At 44.5% G+C, this 16,243-nt stretch overlaps 1 protein-coding gene across 2 annotated transcripts in view; it reads right to left on the minus strand.

Moving 5' to 3' along the window:
- Wwox (WW domain containing oxidoreductase) overlaps positions 1 to 16,243 on the minus strand; it is a 907,540-nt gene that overhangs the window by 322,864 nt on the left and 568,433 nt on the right. The window contains exon 10 of one of the 2 annotated variants that reach the window (XM_040736459.1): positions 15,407 to 15,677. The exons of the other annotated variant lie outside the window; for it this stretch is intronic. Coding sequence (XP_040592393.1) covers positions 15,638 to 15,677 — 40 coding nt within the window. The 3' untranslated portion in view covers positions 15,407 to 15,637. Of the gene's footprint in view, positions 1 to 15,406; positions 15,678 to 16,243 lie in introns of those variants that run through there. 2 annotated transcript variants of the gene reach the window in all.

Raw genomic sequence — 16,243 nt, forward strand, 5'->3', positions numbered from 1 at the left:
TTAGTTCTGTAACTCAAAGATGCTGACTAGTACAATCAGTTTTTATATTGGATGCTGCGTGCCATATGGTCCCAGTAGGAATATATCAGGTCTCTAGACTTGTATACTGTTGACATTCCACCACAGAAAGAGGGGATGGGGGCGGGGTCAATGAGCACTTACCTGAGGTCCAGCCACTTATCTCAGCCATTTTTATGCAGCCCAGTCTTAATTGTGTGTGGATAGGAACTCTGGGTATATAGGCTGGGGAAGGTTAATGGAAGAGGCTCCAGCTATGCACCTATGGGGATGCCATCATTCATGCTGGACGGAGACTTTCTAGTGTGACTGATTTAGGATCACCTACACTTCTACCTAACTCACTCGTGCTCTATAAGGAAGCTCAATAAGCATATTGGCTTCCCCGGGTGAATTCTGCTGGCATCCTACTTGGTTTGTCCTTGGGACCACAAGAAGAGGGAGTTGACAGTCTTCACAACATCCTGCAATGGGGAAGAATGGCAGAGGAAGAGTGCGGAGCCATATAGCTCCATCATTCCGACAAGCTCCTTCATCTCTGTGGTTTTCAGTATCTCCATCTGGACAATGAGAAGGACCACACCAACATTTAAAGATTAACCCATGGGTGCCCATACAGTGTGGGAAATGTAGTTCAAAGGACAGTGGCTTGAGTGAATCACAAGCCTCTGAATCCAACTGAGTCTCTGCCTGCTCAACTGCAATTGAAATAATACTGCCCACTCTGTAGGTTTGGAGGATTAGTAAGGATGATGGCAACAGCAATGAATGCAAATTCTCCAAACATACTTGGCACATAATGTACCATATTAACGGAGGGGGCATCAGGAAGGGGTCTGGTTTATTATTATTATTATTATTATTATGTTTATTATTAGTATACAAGTGCTAGTCTCTAACTCACAGTAGAACCTTTACAAATTGGATTTACTATAATCAATATATTTTACTTATATTCCAGTGCCAATTAAAAGAGCCTGGAGCAGAGCTGGACACCCATCAGATGCCCCCTAGATTCCAAGAAGCAGTAAAATGACACAGGGGTGATGTCAGATCTTTTCACACAGGACTTTCTTGTCCCCTAGCCCAGCTGCCTTCACATGCGGAGTCACTTCCAGTTTTACACCCCATATTTTTGGTCCCCCACTCATGTCCATCCAAGGCCCCTGTCTCTGGAGGCTCATCTTTAGTGTCATCCTCTTTGCCACCATGTGACAGGCAACAGGAGCCAGGCCTTGGGAGTTCCCAGGCCCCATGGGGTGTTCAGCTTAGATTAGCTGGCATCTTTCTGTGCGTCTGTCACTTGCTGCCTCTTCTGTTGTTGGCAGGGGTGTCATTAAGGCCTCATGGCCCGAGGACTTAATAGAGACACCAGGGCTCTCAGTCACCAGTGCCTGCAGCAATTTGCACCTATTGATACCTGGCAGCTAATTCCCCTTCATGACTTGACACCTTCCCTGTGCCTCTGTCCCCCACTTGTCAGCCTGCCAGTCCACACCCCAGTCTCACAGATATATATCCCCCAAAGCTTACTCCTAACAAGGTGGCAGGGGTGGGCCTGCCCCTGACCTATAGAAGCACCACTGTGTGGTACATGAATATGATTTCTCTTTGCTTCTCTCCCACCTCACCTTGCAAGATGCCTCCAGTCCTGGGGTTCCTCTGTCCTTAAATTGGCCAGAGGTATGTTAGAGAGAAAGTGAGGTTCAGAGGAGAGAACTACAGATTACATTCCTGTCCCAAAAGCCACATTGACCCTGCCTATTACTTCTGCAGTGAGTTTCCGGGACCCTTCCTCTTATCGCCACCATATCTTGCACCCGAAGTCTCCTCCTCCGATGCCATTTCTAAAGAGCTCTGAGGCCAGAGGCCAGTGACAGGAAGGGGAGGAAGGAAGAGTGGGAGTCAAGGCCACCCTTGGATATAGACAGAAACTGTGCTGGAGTCCATGGGATATGGTCTCAAAAACCAAAAGGAACTAGAGAATTAAAACAATGGGTTCAAAGCTAAGGGAAGCTAGAATGGAGGTCTGGGAGCGTGGGTCAGTGTATGCAGCACGTGTTGAGAAGTGTGAGGATATTATCCACATCACAGCTGAGTGTGGCAGTGCAGTCCTATAACTGTGGTAACAGCGGGGCACACAGCTGGATCCCAGGGGTTCACTGGCCAGTCTAGCGGAAGGGCTGAGATCCAGGCTCAGTGAGAGATCGCAGCTCAAAAACTAAGGTGAAAAGTAGTAGAGGAAGACATTTAATAAAGATGTTGACCCCTCTCTCTCTCTCTCTCTCTCTCTCTCTCTCTCTCTCTCTCTCTCTCTCTCTCTCTCTCTCTCTCTCTCTCCCCTCTCCTCTCCTCTCCTCTGCTCTCCCTCTCTCTTACACACACACACACACACACACACACAGAGCTATACTGCAGATGTTTTAAAGTTTGAGACAATGCTTCTTTTCCCCAGGGATTCACACCAGCCTGGGCTCAGCTAACGTTAAGTGTGTATTTGCATAAATGTGTGTATATTTATCTAAGTTCCCTAATAGGAGGGCCACAGCTGTGTTAAGAAACATTGTCTACTGCACCTCAGCTGAGATTACCATTAAACATTGGTTGGAGTGGATTGTATTTCAATTGCTCTGTGTCATTCTGCACACAGGTGACCCTTCTCTGTACAGCATCCTGTGATGGTGACTGTGAAGTCATGACTGCCGCTACATTTTTCTGCTTTAGGAACCATTTGCCTATTTCAACATGGGATGCTGGGATGTGGTAGGAGTCAGAATTATTTCACAAAAGGGGTGGCTGACACAGTGATGGGGTGAGCAAGCCCCTCCCCTATGCCCTGTGACCCTCTACCCCCACCGCAATGCCTGGCAGCCCCAGCTGTGGAATACAAACATCTGCAGGCATCATAAAGGCATTCTATACACTTCCAGCCAAGTCCTGACCCTGTGACCATTTTCACCATTAGATTTGAATGACCTCAGCAGCCGAGCTGAAAGGCCTGAGTATTAATTCACAGAACCACAAGCTCAATTTAAGATTTAATTTGAGATAACGAAGAGCTACTGAAAGTGTATTCAAACTTCTACGTGTGCCTTAGAAGGTCTCTCCCTATTTTTCACACTGAATATGAATCCAGGATTTGCTTTAACAGATTGATTTACAAATTCACAAACAATGAGGCTTCTTCCTCTTTTCTAGTACTTAGTGTTGTGGCCTTTGTTTAATGATGGCCTTGGGAGAGGTTCAGTTAGAATCCTTTCCTTTCTCCTTTCTTTACAAATGGCTGCCCTTTAAGGATTACCTTTGAATTTCATTCCCTTTTTAAGAGTACGCAGGCTTCCCCAGGCATCTCTCCCAGCCTCCCCCTGGAGCTCAATCTAAACAGGAAGAAGTGTCTGTGGGTTCAGTAGTGACAGTGTTTCTTTAAAAATGGCCTGCGGTGTAGGTCTCAAAAGAAAAAAAAAGGTGTGTGACATTCCAAGTCTTGTGCCAGCCATTTGACGCCTCTTGGTTCTGGTGAATGTCTAAATTCTGAAGATCTTAGTCCTAACATATTTAAAATTCTGGTTGGAAATTGGAATTTTATTTAGTTTCATCAGAATTTTCCATGCTTGTCAGTTTGGTCTAATATGGAAATTTCTAGCTAGTGTGAGGAATGGTTTGTTTTAGACTGAGAAGCCAGAATCCAGGAAGCTGGATGCATCTGGTACTATGCTGGACTGGGTTTATTTTGCATTTTTCAAGGTTTTGGTATAGTTTTAGAAGAAGCAGAAGCTTGCGGGGTCAGCAATATTGTCCAGTTGGTAAGAGCAAGCATGAGAATCCCAGGTTCAAATACCTGTCACTCACAGGAAGAGGAAGGTGAGGCTAAGTGTATACCAGTAACCCCAGCACTGCATAAGGACCTCTGGGTCTTGCTGGTTGCTAATCCAGCTTCAGGTTTTGGGAGAGTTCCTGTTTCATGAGAATGATGCGGACTGTGACAGAGCAAGATACCTGGTGTCCTCATCTGGCCCCTGCATGCATGCCCCTGCACACACAGTGCCCACACACCATACACACTCAGGCATGAGCTTCCGGAGCTGGACCAACAAGGGATGCGGAACAAAGGTTACTCCGCAGAAGGGAAGTCTGTGGACAGCAGGAGGTGATGGTGTGGAAGAGTAGGCAGAGCAGAACTGAAGTAAGGGTAGGGTGTGTTCAAACCAGACCTTTTTTTAAGATTTATTTATTTATTATGTATACAGTGTTCTGTCTGCATGTCTGCCTGCATATCAGAAGAGGGCACCAGATCTCATTACAGATGGTTGTGAGCCACCATGTGGTTGCTAGGAATTGAACGCAGGACCTCTGGAAGAGCTCTTAACCTCTGAGCGATTTCTCCAGCCCCCATGCCAGACTCTTAACATGTACCTTAGGTCTCCTTTCCAGAAGTCTTTACAGCTTCTGCAGCCACTCTTCCAGAAAGTCCCTGAATTCAGAGAGCTGTCATTCTCAAGGCCATGTCCTTCCTGGGCTAGTCTACCCAATGACTAATCAAGGCAGAGGCCTAAAAGTCTGGCTGTACTGACCCAATGGAGATCAACTCTGGTAGGCCTTTGGAGCTCAAGAGCTTCCGAAGCGGTAAGCTGAGATTTCAGTCTGCATCTCAGATCAACTAGGCTCTGTCCACTCCATCTTCACCACCTTCCCTTCCACAGGTACTAACTCACCCTAAGTGATACTCTCCACCATAAAGTCTTGGAGTAGCTGCCCAGTGTGGTTTTTCAATGGCAGAGGTCGATGACTGATTTCAAGAAGGCTTGGTCTCATCAGAAAACCTCTCAATGGGGTGATCTGTCTTTCTAAAACTGTTGCTATCCAAAGTAGAGACACAAGTGGCATGCCCCAGGGGAGTAGAAAGACATGGTGAATCAGGAGGTCTTGGGAGATTTAGGTAGAAGCCAAGAGAAGTTTATCTGTACAGGGCCAGTTTGCCTACACACCAAAGGCACAGTCCCGACTCCCGGGACTGAAGGACTTAACAGGGGCCAAACTTTGAGCTACTTGTTGACATAATTAGTGCTGGCTCCAACCAAGAGACTCTGGAGCCAAGTTGGCAGTGGCTCCTGAGTTTTGATTGGCAAATTTGAAGCAAAGTTCAGCCAAGTTCTATATCTATTTTGTAGCGTGCCTTATGCATGTCGAGAGACGCCAACACTTCCAATAGATTCCCAGCTTTATGGTTGTTGGTAGCTGAGGATATTAGCTCTTTACGTAGACAAATGCTTCTGGCAGGCCAGCCTGCACTAGGAATGGGAGGGATGCCTACAGGCTCCTCAGAAAATTAATATAATATGCTGCATTAATCAGAATTCTATCAAGTCTACACACTTGGCCTGGGCTTAAGAGGCAATACTTTGAAATTGCAGTTGGATAAGCTTCCTTGTTCTTTGAGAATAGGAGTCAGAGTTTGCTAGGAAAAAAATAGAACAGAGCTGCCATTTAAGAACCAGAAAGAGGAAGACAGCTTAAGCAACTTTAATTCCTTAGCTCCACCAGTTCACCGGGAGCTGCAGAGGGTTATAGAAGATTTGACCCCCATTTTGGCACAAACTTAATTCAGATAGTGGGCTCAGAGGCAGTTGAATAGACCCCCAAGCTAACTCTTTTGTTGCTGTTGTTTTTCAAGACAGCATTTCTCAGTAGCTATGGAGCCTGTCCTGGAACTCACTCTGTAGACCAGGCTGGCCTTGAACTCACAGAGATCTGCCTGCCTCTGCCTTCAGAGCGCTGGGATTAAAGGTGTGCGCCACCACCACTTGGGTCCCTAAACTAACTTAGGGCTGTTCTGAGCAATGGGAAAGAATGTTCTGAGATGTCTCAGCCCTTGGCTACTGACTTGTTTGTTTCTGTCTAATGATAATTTATTTGCAGGGGAATCTTAGAGATTTTTTGCCTTTGGATACATGTAACCACCTGATGAAGAATATTTGTAAGGCAAAGTGATGACACCTTGGCAACTGGCAGTGTATGAGTGTGAGTTAAAGATGGTACTCGGAGGGATGTCTAAATGGATAAGGCAGTTTCAGCACAAGCTTGAGAATGGCAGTTCAGAACTCAAGAACCTATGCAACAGCTGGTCAGGAGTGGTGGCCGCCTGTACAGTCAGGATTTTTTAGGACGAGCTTGCTATCTACAGCTCCATTTTCAATGATATACCCTGCCTCAATAAAGAGAGTGGCGAGCAATTGAGGGTGGCACATATAAGTCACACATTTGTAACCAGACATGAAATGTGCCCATCGATATTTGAACATGCATACACTCATACAAGACACATATACATATGCAATTAATACTTTAACCAATCAATTAATAAAGGTTATCTTCTCCAAAAGACTCTAAGTCACCACAGAAAAGCCACCCTGGTTCCTTTCTGGAGTCGCGGCATTTGTAGGCAGCAGGACATACGACAACATGACACAATGCAGCATTTGGTCATGCTTTATAATGTGACCCAGCTACATCTGTGTTCATTATCATAACTCAGTGCCTAAGATATGGATATTTTTAAAAACTAAGGGCCAGGCTTTTGTGGAAATGCCCCTATCCTCCCTGTATATATATATATATATATATATATATATATATATATATATATATATAAAAACGTGGCTCCTTCTTGTCTGGTACTCTCCAGTAATTGGCAGGATTTTGAGTAAGCTCTTTTAAAAGCCCTCCGTTTCTATTTTCACATTAAACACACTTGCAATATCTATTAAAAGCACAAACACCGAGGAACACACCAAGACTACCAATGAGCCTACATCTGGAGGCTCCCATACATCAGAAAGAATGGCATGAGGACTCATGTGCTCTTATGTCTGGATGGGGGTAGGGTGTCAATGATGTAAGGAAAACGGTGTACCTCTTGCCTCCTCCATCTGACCTGTGCCCCAGATTTTCACATGACCTAGCTCTGTATCTGAGGGTTTATCAGAAGAGGTCAAGTTCAGGATTTGATGACAACAACAAACATGGGTCTGGGCCTTCATTTGGAGGGGTCTTTTTGCTGAAACACATAGGGAAAGCAGAATGAATGCAGGGATATTTCTATTCCACCATGTTTTCTAGAACTCCTTCACTTTATGGTCCTTGGATGATTGACTGGTATTCCAGGGAGGATACACAAGGTCACACAGGGAACTTGGGAACATCTGGCAGAGGGCAGGGTGAGTGAGTGGGTTGAAGAGAGAGCCTCTAGGCCCTGAAGAGATCTTACAAGCCATTTTCAAGGTTACATTTGGGCAGGCATCCAGATGTGTGAGCATGGACTTGTAAGTGTCCAGACAAGGGTCACTGGGACCCTGGCAGAGGGGCTGCCAGCAGCTGCCCTTGGCTCAGACACAGACACAGACACAGACACAGAGAGTCTAAAGTTCCTCTGCCTTTCCCAAATGTTTTTAGGACAGGAAGGAAAGTGAGGATTGAAACTCAGGGGAAGAAAGAGGAGCTATGATTCTGCTGAAATCTTCTAGAAACTTCCTCTGTTCCTATAAATATGTGCTTTGGATGAAAGTTTGTGAACTGGGTAAAGAAGATAGTTCATGATCTGAGATTTGGAATGGTATCTGTCAGTCAGGTTCCAGGCAAGATGTAGTGGGGTGTGTTCAAATACCAAGTGCCTGACAAAGGTGCTGTTTACAAAGCTGAATGGAGGGGTTTTAGGAATGCAGGGAAGTTTCCTGCAGTATCATGAGCTTCTAAGAGCAGGCATAGCCTAGGGGAAGAATCTTCTGGAGAGGCAGCCAACCCCACCTGGAGGAAGGAGCCTGGAGATTGAAGAAGCTGACCTTGACTTGCTCCCAAGCCCTGGTGGTACTCAGTCTTGCTTACCCAACCTGAAGAAGAGGGTAAGAGGTAAAGCTTCCAGACAGGACAGTGGGGGAGATCTGGGGAGAGAAGTGCATACTAGTGAGGACTGGGGGTTTTTGCTAGGATAAGGTTAGGCATATTTTCTAAATGGTACCTGTTAGCAAAGAGCACTGGTGCTGATGTGGGTGTGGTGTGGGTGTGGTGTGGGTGTGGGGTGTGCATAGGTCCTGTCCTCTGACATTGGCCCTCATCTTCTACTTTGTTAGAATCAGTCTCTTTGTTGTATACTACATGCTAGATGTCTTGTGAGTTTCCAAGGACTCTCCTATTGGCCTCCCATGTTCCTGTAGGAGAGCTGGGGTTGTGGGTGCTCCTCACATGCTCCCAACTTTTATACAGGTTCAGGGGCCCTCAGGCATGCACAGCAGGTGAGCTTTTTCACTCAGCGAACACTGCTGGAACATCAAGCGTTCGTTATCCAAATCCATGTGACCCCCCCACTTCTAATGCAGATGTGCAGAAAGTCAACATTTTCAAATGTTTATTTAAATTTTTAAAAGAGGGACCATTTTTGTAGTTTCAAAAGTAGGCCACAGGGGATCTAAAGATTAAAGACACACACACACACACACACACACACACGCACACGCACACACACATACCAACCATAAGATAGTTCATTTAAATTAGGATAGAAAATGCCTTTTTTTTTTCTCCAAAATTTTAGGAAAAGAGCAAACATTTCATGTAGGGGATAAAGGGAGAAGGAAAGACAAGAGAAAATAATATTCCAGACACACACCGAAAGCATTTCAGTGGGAGCACATTTTGTCAAAATTCTTCAGGAGAAAGAACTAGAAAGGTTTCTTGGCACTGACCCCACTGGCCAGCAAAGGAAGAGTCCAGTCAAGCTCTGTGGCAGCCATTGATGACACTGGCAGGCACCAAGGGCACAGTCACAGTCTCCTGTGCCCCCACAAAGTTGTTATTAAATGCAGATATTTAAACACAAAGGGAAAAGGCAAACTTAAGACAGAAACGAGAGGCGCTCTGAACCAAGGGAGGCACAGAATCATCTGCAGACGTGGGGAGGGGCTGCCAGCCTCAGGAAGGTTCGAATCCTCCACACTTCCTAATATAGATTAATGGCTTGCTCAGGCGAGCGGCTACCAACTTGCTAAATGTGCTGACCGCTTGAAATTAGCAAGGTGGCTGCTAAGGAAAAAAAAGAACAAAATAAAATGAGCTGAATCTGGATGTGCCTCTCTCATCCTAGTCTGACATATGACAAACAAAATCAGCTGTGACAAAGAGAAAGCAACAAGTCCTCTGTGGTAGGAAACAATGTCTAGTGAATATGAGTGGTCTCCACAGTAGCCTTTGCTTGATGTAGGTAAGAGCTTGGGGCTGGCACTACAGCTCAATGGTCGAAGCTCATGGTTTGCAAACACGATGCCCTAGGTTTAATCTCTAGGCCAAACCAAACCAAAACTGAAAGTCATTGACTTGAGGTTACAGTGATCACGATTTATGGCTTGATGGGATGGCTCATGGGTAAGAATGCTTGCTGTGAAAGCATAAGGATCTGAGTTTGTATTCCCAGAACCCATATAAAAAGCCATTGTGTGCCTGTAAAGACTGTATTGGAAGGGAATGGGCAGAGACAGGAGGATGGCTGGGGTGTGCTGGCTACTCGCATACCTCCAGGTAACTGTCTCCGGGGAATAATATATTGGCTGAGAGTGATGCAGGAGAATCCACAAAGTTTTCCTATGGCCTCTGCACTTGCATTGCATGAGCAGGGGGAGAGTGCACACACGCTGCGCACGCGCGCCCACACCCACCCACTCACACACACACACAAACACACACACACACAATACTGTCCTAAAGTCATTTCTGTTGCTGTGATAAAATAACCTGATGAAAAGTGACGTCAGGAAAACAGTTTGTTTCAGTTCACAACTCTGTTGTCAGGAAAGTGTGGTGAAGCCGAGGTTACAGCAAGTTAGAGCTAACCATCCACAGTTAAGAGCAGGTAGACATGAATACATGCATGTTTAAGCTCAGCTAGCTTTCTCTACTCTTGGACTGCCTGGGGTGGGGGGGTAAGAGTTACTTTTAGACTGGGTCTTCCCGTATCAGTTACAGCAAGTCAAGACCATGCTCCACAGACACGTCCATAGGCCAACATGATGTACGTTACCCCACCTTGAGACTCTTCCCAGATGACTGAAGACTGTGTAAAACTGACAAACTAATCCATCACAGGGCCTTTATGGGAACACACATGCACACACATCTACTACACACTCTGCTATCCACGCATGTACATATGTTGACGCCATGGCACAGCAGAACTCTGCTGACATAAAAACACCTTTTTACTCATGACAAAAATGTGTGTGTCCCCAGAAATTAGAACACATCATTCCAGATGCTGACAAAACTCAGCTGAAGGATTGTACTCTGTTCCGGTCACCACCTTATGAAAGTGTTAGTAATTCAACACTTGAAAGGTACTAAGGATAGTGTGGCAGTTGGCTAGTTCTCCAGCTTAAAAGTCTGAGTGTTCTCCAAAGGGCTGTATACCTCTGGCTTAGTGAGAAGGGGGTGGGGGGCTGAACGGGGCGGGGCAAGGAAAATTAAAAGAATGGAAATTACATGGGAAAATATTTAGGCTCTGAAGTCTGTGAAGTGGAAAACTAACTCCATGGCAGCAAAACTACAAAATTCAGAAGCAGTATTAAAGAGAAATCTCCCTGCCACCTCAGCACTAAAGAGTTTGGGGACGGCTGGGTTCAAGGGCAGCTAGGCTACATGGCGTTCAAGGCCAGTCTCTGGGTCTTAGCCAGAGCCTGTCAAAATGTAATCAGTGTAATGTATCAAAAATGTAAACAAAAAACAAGGTAAACTTAAGCTGCCAAGTATTTTTTTTTTCCTTGAGAGCTATCAAGTAATTATGAAAAAAAATCTGTATGCAAATTGAAAATAACAACTCACACTGAAGCAGGTATTTTGCCTGTAGCTAGCTGGAAATAAGGATTTAGCATAGGTATCCTAGGGTGGATGCCTTAATTATGTTTACCACCAAGATTCACAATATTTTCATAGTTTATTTTCACTTTTCTACTTTTCATACAAATCTAAAAGTGAGTGAGGAATCTTTTTTTTTAAACTACATCTGCTTAGGGGTTGGGGAAATAGCTTGGTTAGTGAAGTGCTTGATTACAAATATGAGAACCTGAGTTTGCACCCCTGCATTTGCAGACAAAGCTGAACCTGGCAATGCATGCCTATAAACCTATGGCCAAGGAGGTAGAGTCAAGATCATTTCTGGGTTTATCCTCCTATTCCCCACTCTTCTGATGCCATCTTGCCTCTCTTGAATATCAGTAGTCACCAAGTTAGATATGTATGTGGTATGTACTGGTGCCTACTTTACACTGGGTTCTATGATGACTGGGAGCATTGGAGTTCAAAAGAAGATGAGACCCAGTCTCATTCACAAAATCCTTGTTTTGAGACAGGGTAAGTAACAGCAAGAACAAACGGACAGTTTTTTTGTTTTTTGGTTTTTTTTTGTTTTGTTTTTTACGAGACAGGGTTTCTCTGTATTGTTTTGGAGGCTATCGGTCCAGCCCGGCCTCGAACTCACAGAGATCCGCCTGCCTCTGCCTCCCGAGTGCTGGGATTAAAGGCGTGCACTAAATGGACAGTTTTGATGTTTACCCTTTATTGAGAAATCACTATCTGTGTAGGGTCATTGTTCAGAAAATCCCATTTATTCCTCTAGATAATCCTAACAGATAAGTCTTACTATGCAAAGTGAAAGAAAAAGTTTACCACCTGACCAATGATAATGGACTTAAAGTTTGCCAACCTAATCCTGATGTGATGGTATTTAGACATGGGGTCTATAGGAGGCACTGAGGCTTAAGTTAGCTCATGAGGCTGGGAATGGGTTTTTTCTCTCTCAACTATCACCACAGGCTGCCCTTCTCAGACAAGGGATGGACAGCTCTGCTGTTACCTCTTTAAGATGCTGTACTTCCCAAGTGCTATCCCACCGTGACAAGTGGCACCTCTGTAGCAGCCAGAGCAGGTCTTGTGGCGACGACCTACCTGATGGCACAGATGGAGAAGCATGCAAGTATTAGTGATAAGGAGTGATGCTTGCCAGTCCCCAAGGTGATCTGAAGCTTTCCTGAGTTATAAAAAAAGGGGGGCGGGGTGGGGGAGGGGCTAGAGGGATGCCTCAGCTATTAAGATCACTTGCTGGTCTTCTAGACCCACATTAGGAGGCTCACAGCTGCCTGTAACTCCAGCTCTAGGGGGGGCTCCAATATGTCCTCTGGCTTCTGTGGGCACTTATGCACAAACACACAAATAAAAATATAGAAAAGAAATGATGGCAGAGGTAGCCAAGGATTTCTAGAATTGAACTGTAGAGCTCTAGAGTTACCAAATGTTCTGGGCAGTTTCCAAAGGTGACTGGTTGATGTGAATTTGTTCCGATTTAGAGGCAGGAGAGAGAGAATAGATGAAGCAGATGCAGCGAACGTATACAGTGATGGAGGTCCAGTAATTTGGATGGTCTGGGAGATAAAATTCTCCCAAATGACTTATCCAGCTCTGAGAGCCTGTGACTCATGGAGACAACGTGGATGCAATAGACAATTATGGAATTCTTTGCAATATATACCTGTGTATACGTGCACAGCAGTGCGGATATATGTTGAGACTGCATGTCACAAGCCTCTACTCCTTTTGTCCAGCTTGTGACTGAAGTCCCCACAGACGTATGAAAGGGGGATCTCTCTCACACACACTCTTCTTAAAGTCAGTGTGAGGAAGAAGCCAGGCCTCAGTGCTGCCTGCTGCCCACCCCTCCCTTGTTAATACAGCTCAAGAGAAACCCTGTGAGGCACCCTAAGGCCTTGCTGATTAGACTGGCTGGCCAGTGAGTCCAGGGATCCTTCTGACCCCACCAAGCCCTGGGATGCCACCATGCCTGCTTCTTATGTATTTTTTATTATTTGTTTGGTTAGTTTTTTCTTTATGTTTTTGGTTTTTCAAAACAGGGTTTTTCTGTGTAATCCTGGCTCTCCTGGAACTTCCTCTGTAGACCTGGCTGGTCTTGAACTCAGAGATCAGCCTGCCGCTGCCTCCTGGGTGTGCCACCACTGCCTTAACTATTTTTTTTTAATGTGAGTACTGGGGATGGAACTTGGATCCTTATAGTTGCAAGGCAAGCACTTTACCCAGTGAGCTATACTCACAGTCCCTGACATTCAAATGCTTACATTTTAATTCATGTAAATTTAAACATCCACACATAGTCAGTGGCTACTATACTGGACCACAGCTTCTGGTTAGGTAACGGTAGGCACTGCTGACTCTCAGCTGCTATGTATTAAATGTTGGCACCCTTCAGCCTAAGGGAACGTTCCTTCACGCCAGCCATAAAATGTCTTGAGGTGAAACTGAGTTGCTTTCTCTCGTGGCACCTCCCTATTTGCCACATTCGAAGCAGGTTTTGGTCCCTGCCATTAATTAAGAACAGTGTAGAAACAAAAACATTTCAAAGAAACCCGGGCACTGGATGTTAAAACTGTCATATTTTTACATGGCCTCATGATTCAACGATTAATGGACCTTAAAACAATCATAAAACATCAAGGCCCTTGCTCAAGCTTAGAACAAGGGTAGCTTTACTTCAGCTCCAATCTCCTTGTTTGAAATTCATTGTGTGTCACGGGGCTCTGTAAACACTTTTAAGGGCTCTGACATTGTGGTATGAGATGCTGTTAATCTGTTCCCTCCCTGACCTTCATTGGCCGATGGTGTGGTATGCCTGGGTGGAAAATTCATGAAAACAGCAAGGATGCACTCCGTGACATAGACTAGGGCACAGGAAACCTAAATAATGGCTATCATGTGCAGATTCTGATTCAATGAACTGACTGAAGGAAGATTCATTGAGCAAACAGGCTGCACTAGGGCCTCAGTGGTAGACACCTGTACTTTGTGTATTTCATATGCATAAACCACAAAACAAACATTTGGGGTCAACACAAGTGCCCCCTCATTTCACAGATGAGCATTCTGAGGCCTGGACACGTAGCTAATAAGGGGCTGAGGCAGAATTCAAACCCAAGCCCTCTCCCATAACCTCCCAAACAGCTCTTTATTCTCATACATAACTACTACATGCTAATCATCTGCTGATGGTCAAAAATAACACATTTTTTTCTTTTTGAAAGTTTCTTTTTTTGTATGTATCTGAGTATTTGGCCTGTATGTATATATGTGCAGAATGTGCCTGCTGTACCCACAGAGGCCAGAGAGAACACTAGAACCCACACCCCCCACAGACTGGTGTTGCAAATGATTATGAGCTGCCCTGTGGGTATTGGGAACTAAACCCACATCCTCTGCAAGAGCAGGAAGTACTCTTAATCACTGAGGAGTATCTCTAATCCCTATATACATTGCAGTTTTCAAATTGGCCTTGGTAATTTCCCAATACCACATCCTTTTCCAGAACCATCCTATTCCCTTGTGAAGACGAAGCCCTGTACACCTGAGTGGGCTTTGGGGAGTGCCTGGACAAACTGTACAGAGAAGCGGGGGAACACATGACTTCTAAGGCTGAGACATACAAGGCGATGTAGAATCCACTTAGCTCTTTCTGCCGCCATATTTGGAGGAAGTCCACACTACATGAAAGCACCGTGGCAAATAGCCAACATCAACTCCTAGACTTATGAGTGAACACCCATTAGATGACCCCTGCCTTGTGTTTTGTTTTTATCTTCAAGCTCCATCAGCTGATGCCTGTGGGAGTGAACAAGCTGTCACCACAAAAGCCTGCTGAAACATGCCATCTTAGAGCACTACAGTTAGGGGTGGTTTGTGACAGACACAGACTAGAACATAGTCACACTTTAATGAAACGCTAGAATAGGAAATTGTTTCACTTCCCCCATATACTACATCCAAAAGCCAAATGATGGCTTCCCACAAAAATACCCTGTGAGGAAAAAGAGATAAAGGCCTTGGTTATGAGAAACACCGAGATTTGAAAATCTCAATATAAAAGGATGTTAAATGAAGTGTTTGAAGGAGAAGAAAGCAGAGTGGCTAGACCCACCAGACTTACATTTACTGCATTGACTGTTAAGATCTACACTGAACTAATTCAGTAATTTGGCTCTGAAAGATTCCATGGCTTAAGCTGGCACTGGGTGATACCCCAGTGTTTGGAGGATGAGCACATCATGCTAGGAAGGGGACCTGACAAGGCAGAGCATCTTATTCTTACTGTATTCACAGCTTTCAGTCCCACCCCTGGCAGTTTCCGGGGGAAAAATGGAAAAAACAAAACAATAACAACTAGATAGTCCTAGGGTAATGCTATCATAGGTCAAGGGAAGGATGGCAAAAGTGCTAAGACTTTTGTTTCACACATGCATGTTGCACAAAATGAACCCTGCTGTTTCACTTTTCTTTTGAGATTAATTTTAATTTAATTACATGTATGTGGAGAGTGGGTATATGTTAGTCTTGTGCCCATGAGGGCCAGAAGAAGTCATCAGATTTCCCCTGGAGCTGGAGTTACAGATGGTTATAAGCTGGATGCTGGGAACCAAACTCAGGTCTTCTGCAAGAGCAGTTCAGATCTCTTAACTGCTGAGCCACCTCTCCGGCCCCACGCACTTGTGTCTTAACAGTGTGAAACACAGTTTTCTATCCATCTTCAATATGGTCCAGGTCGGCATCCATTTGTACCTGATGATCTTGGAATATTGGAAAACATAGCAGGCCATTCTCAAATATATATTTTTCCCTTTCCAGGATAAGGTTCTTTTGTCAGCATTAATTTTTAAATCACCAAATTAAAAGATTAAACTATTTGGTAGTGTTATTCCTCATTTCATTTCTACAACTATATACGCTATATAAATATTTCTATTTTTAAGTTAATGATACAAATATCAGAAGACAGAGACATTTTGAAGAAACTTCTCAAATACAGAAGGAAGTCATCCATAGGTACCAGCAGCAATATTTAAATCTTGGAGCTGCTACTTTTCAAGAAATTTGGATTAATCAGTGTACATTTTAAACCCATAACGCCATCACAGTTACATCTTTAGAATTATAAAATGCCTGAGGTATAAGCAGGAATTCCCCCCCCCCTCTTTTTATTGATAGCTGTGAATTTTCTCTGCACACCTGTACCATCAAGGTAACTTTTGCTATAAACAGCATTTTAAAATTATCACATAAAAAACTATCAAGCACTAAATTAGAAAAAAACAGAAATTTGAAAGTGATAGTGAAATTTATGAAGCAATTCTGC

This window comes from Mesocricetus auratus, unplaced genomic scaffold, assembly GCF_017639785.1.
Source record: "Mesocricetus auratus isolate SY011 unplaced genomic scaffold, BCM_Maur_2.0 Super-Scaffold_6723, whole genome shotgun sequence".
NCBI lineage: Eukaryota > Metazoa > Chordata > Mammalia > Rodentia > Cricetidae > Mesocricetus > Mesocricetus auratus.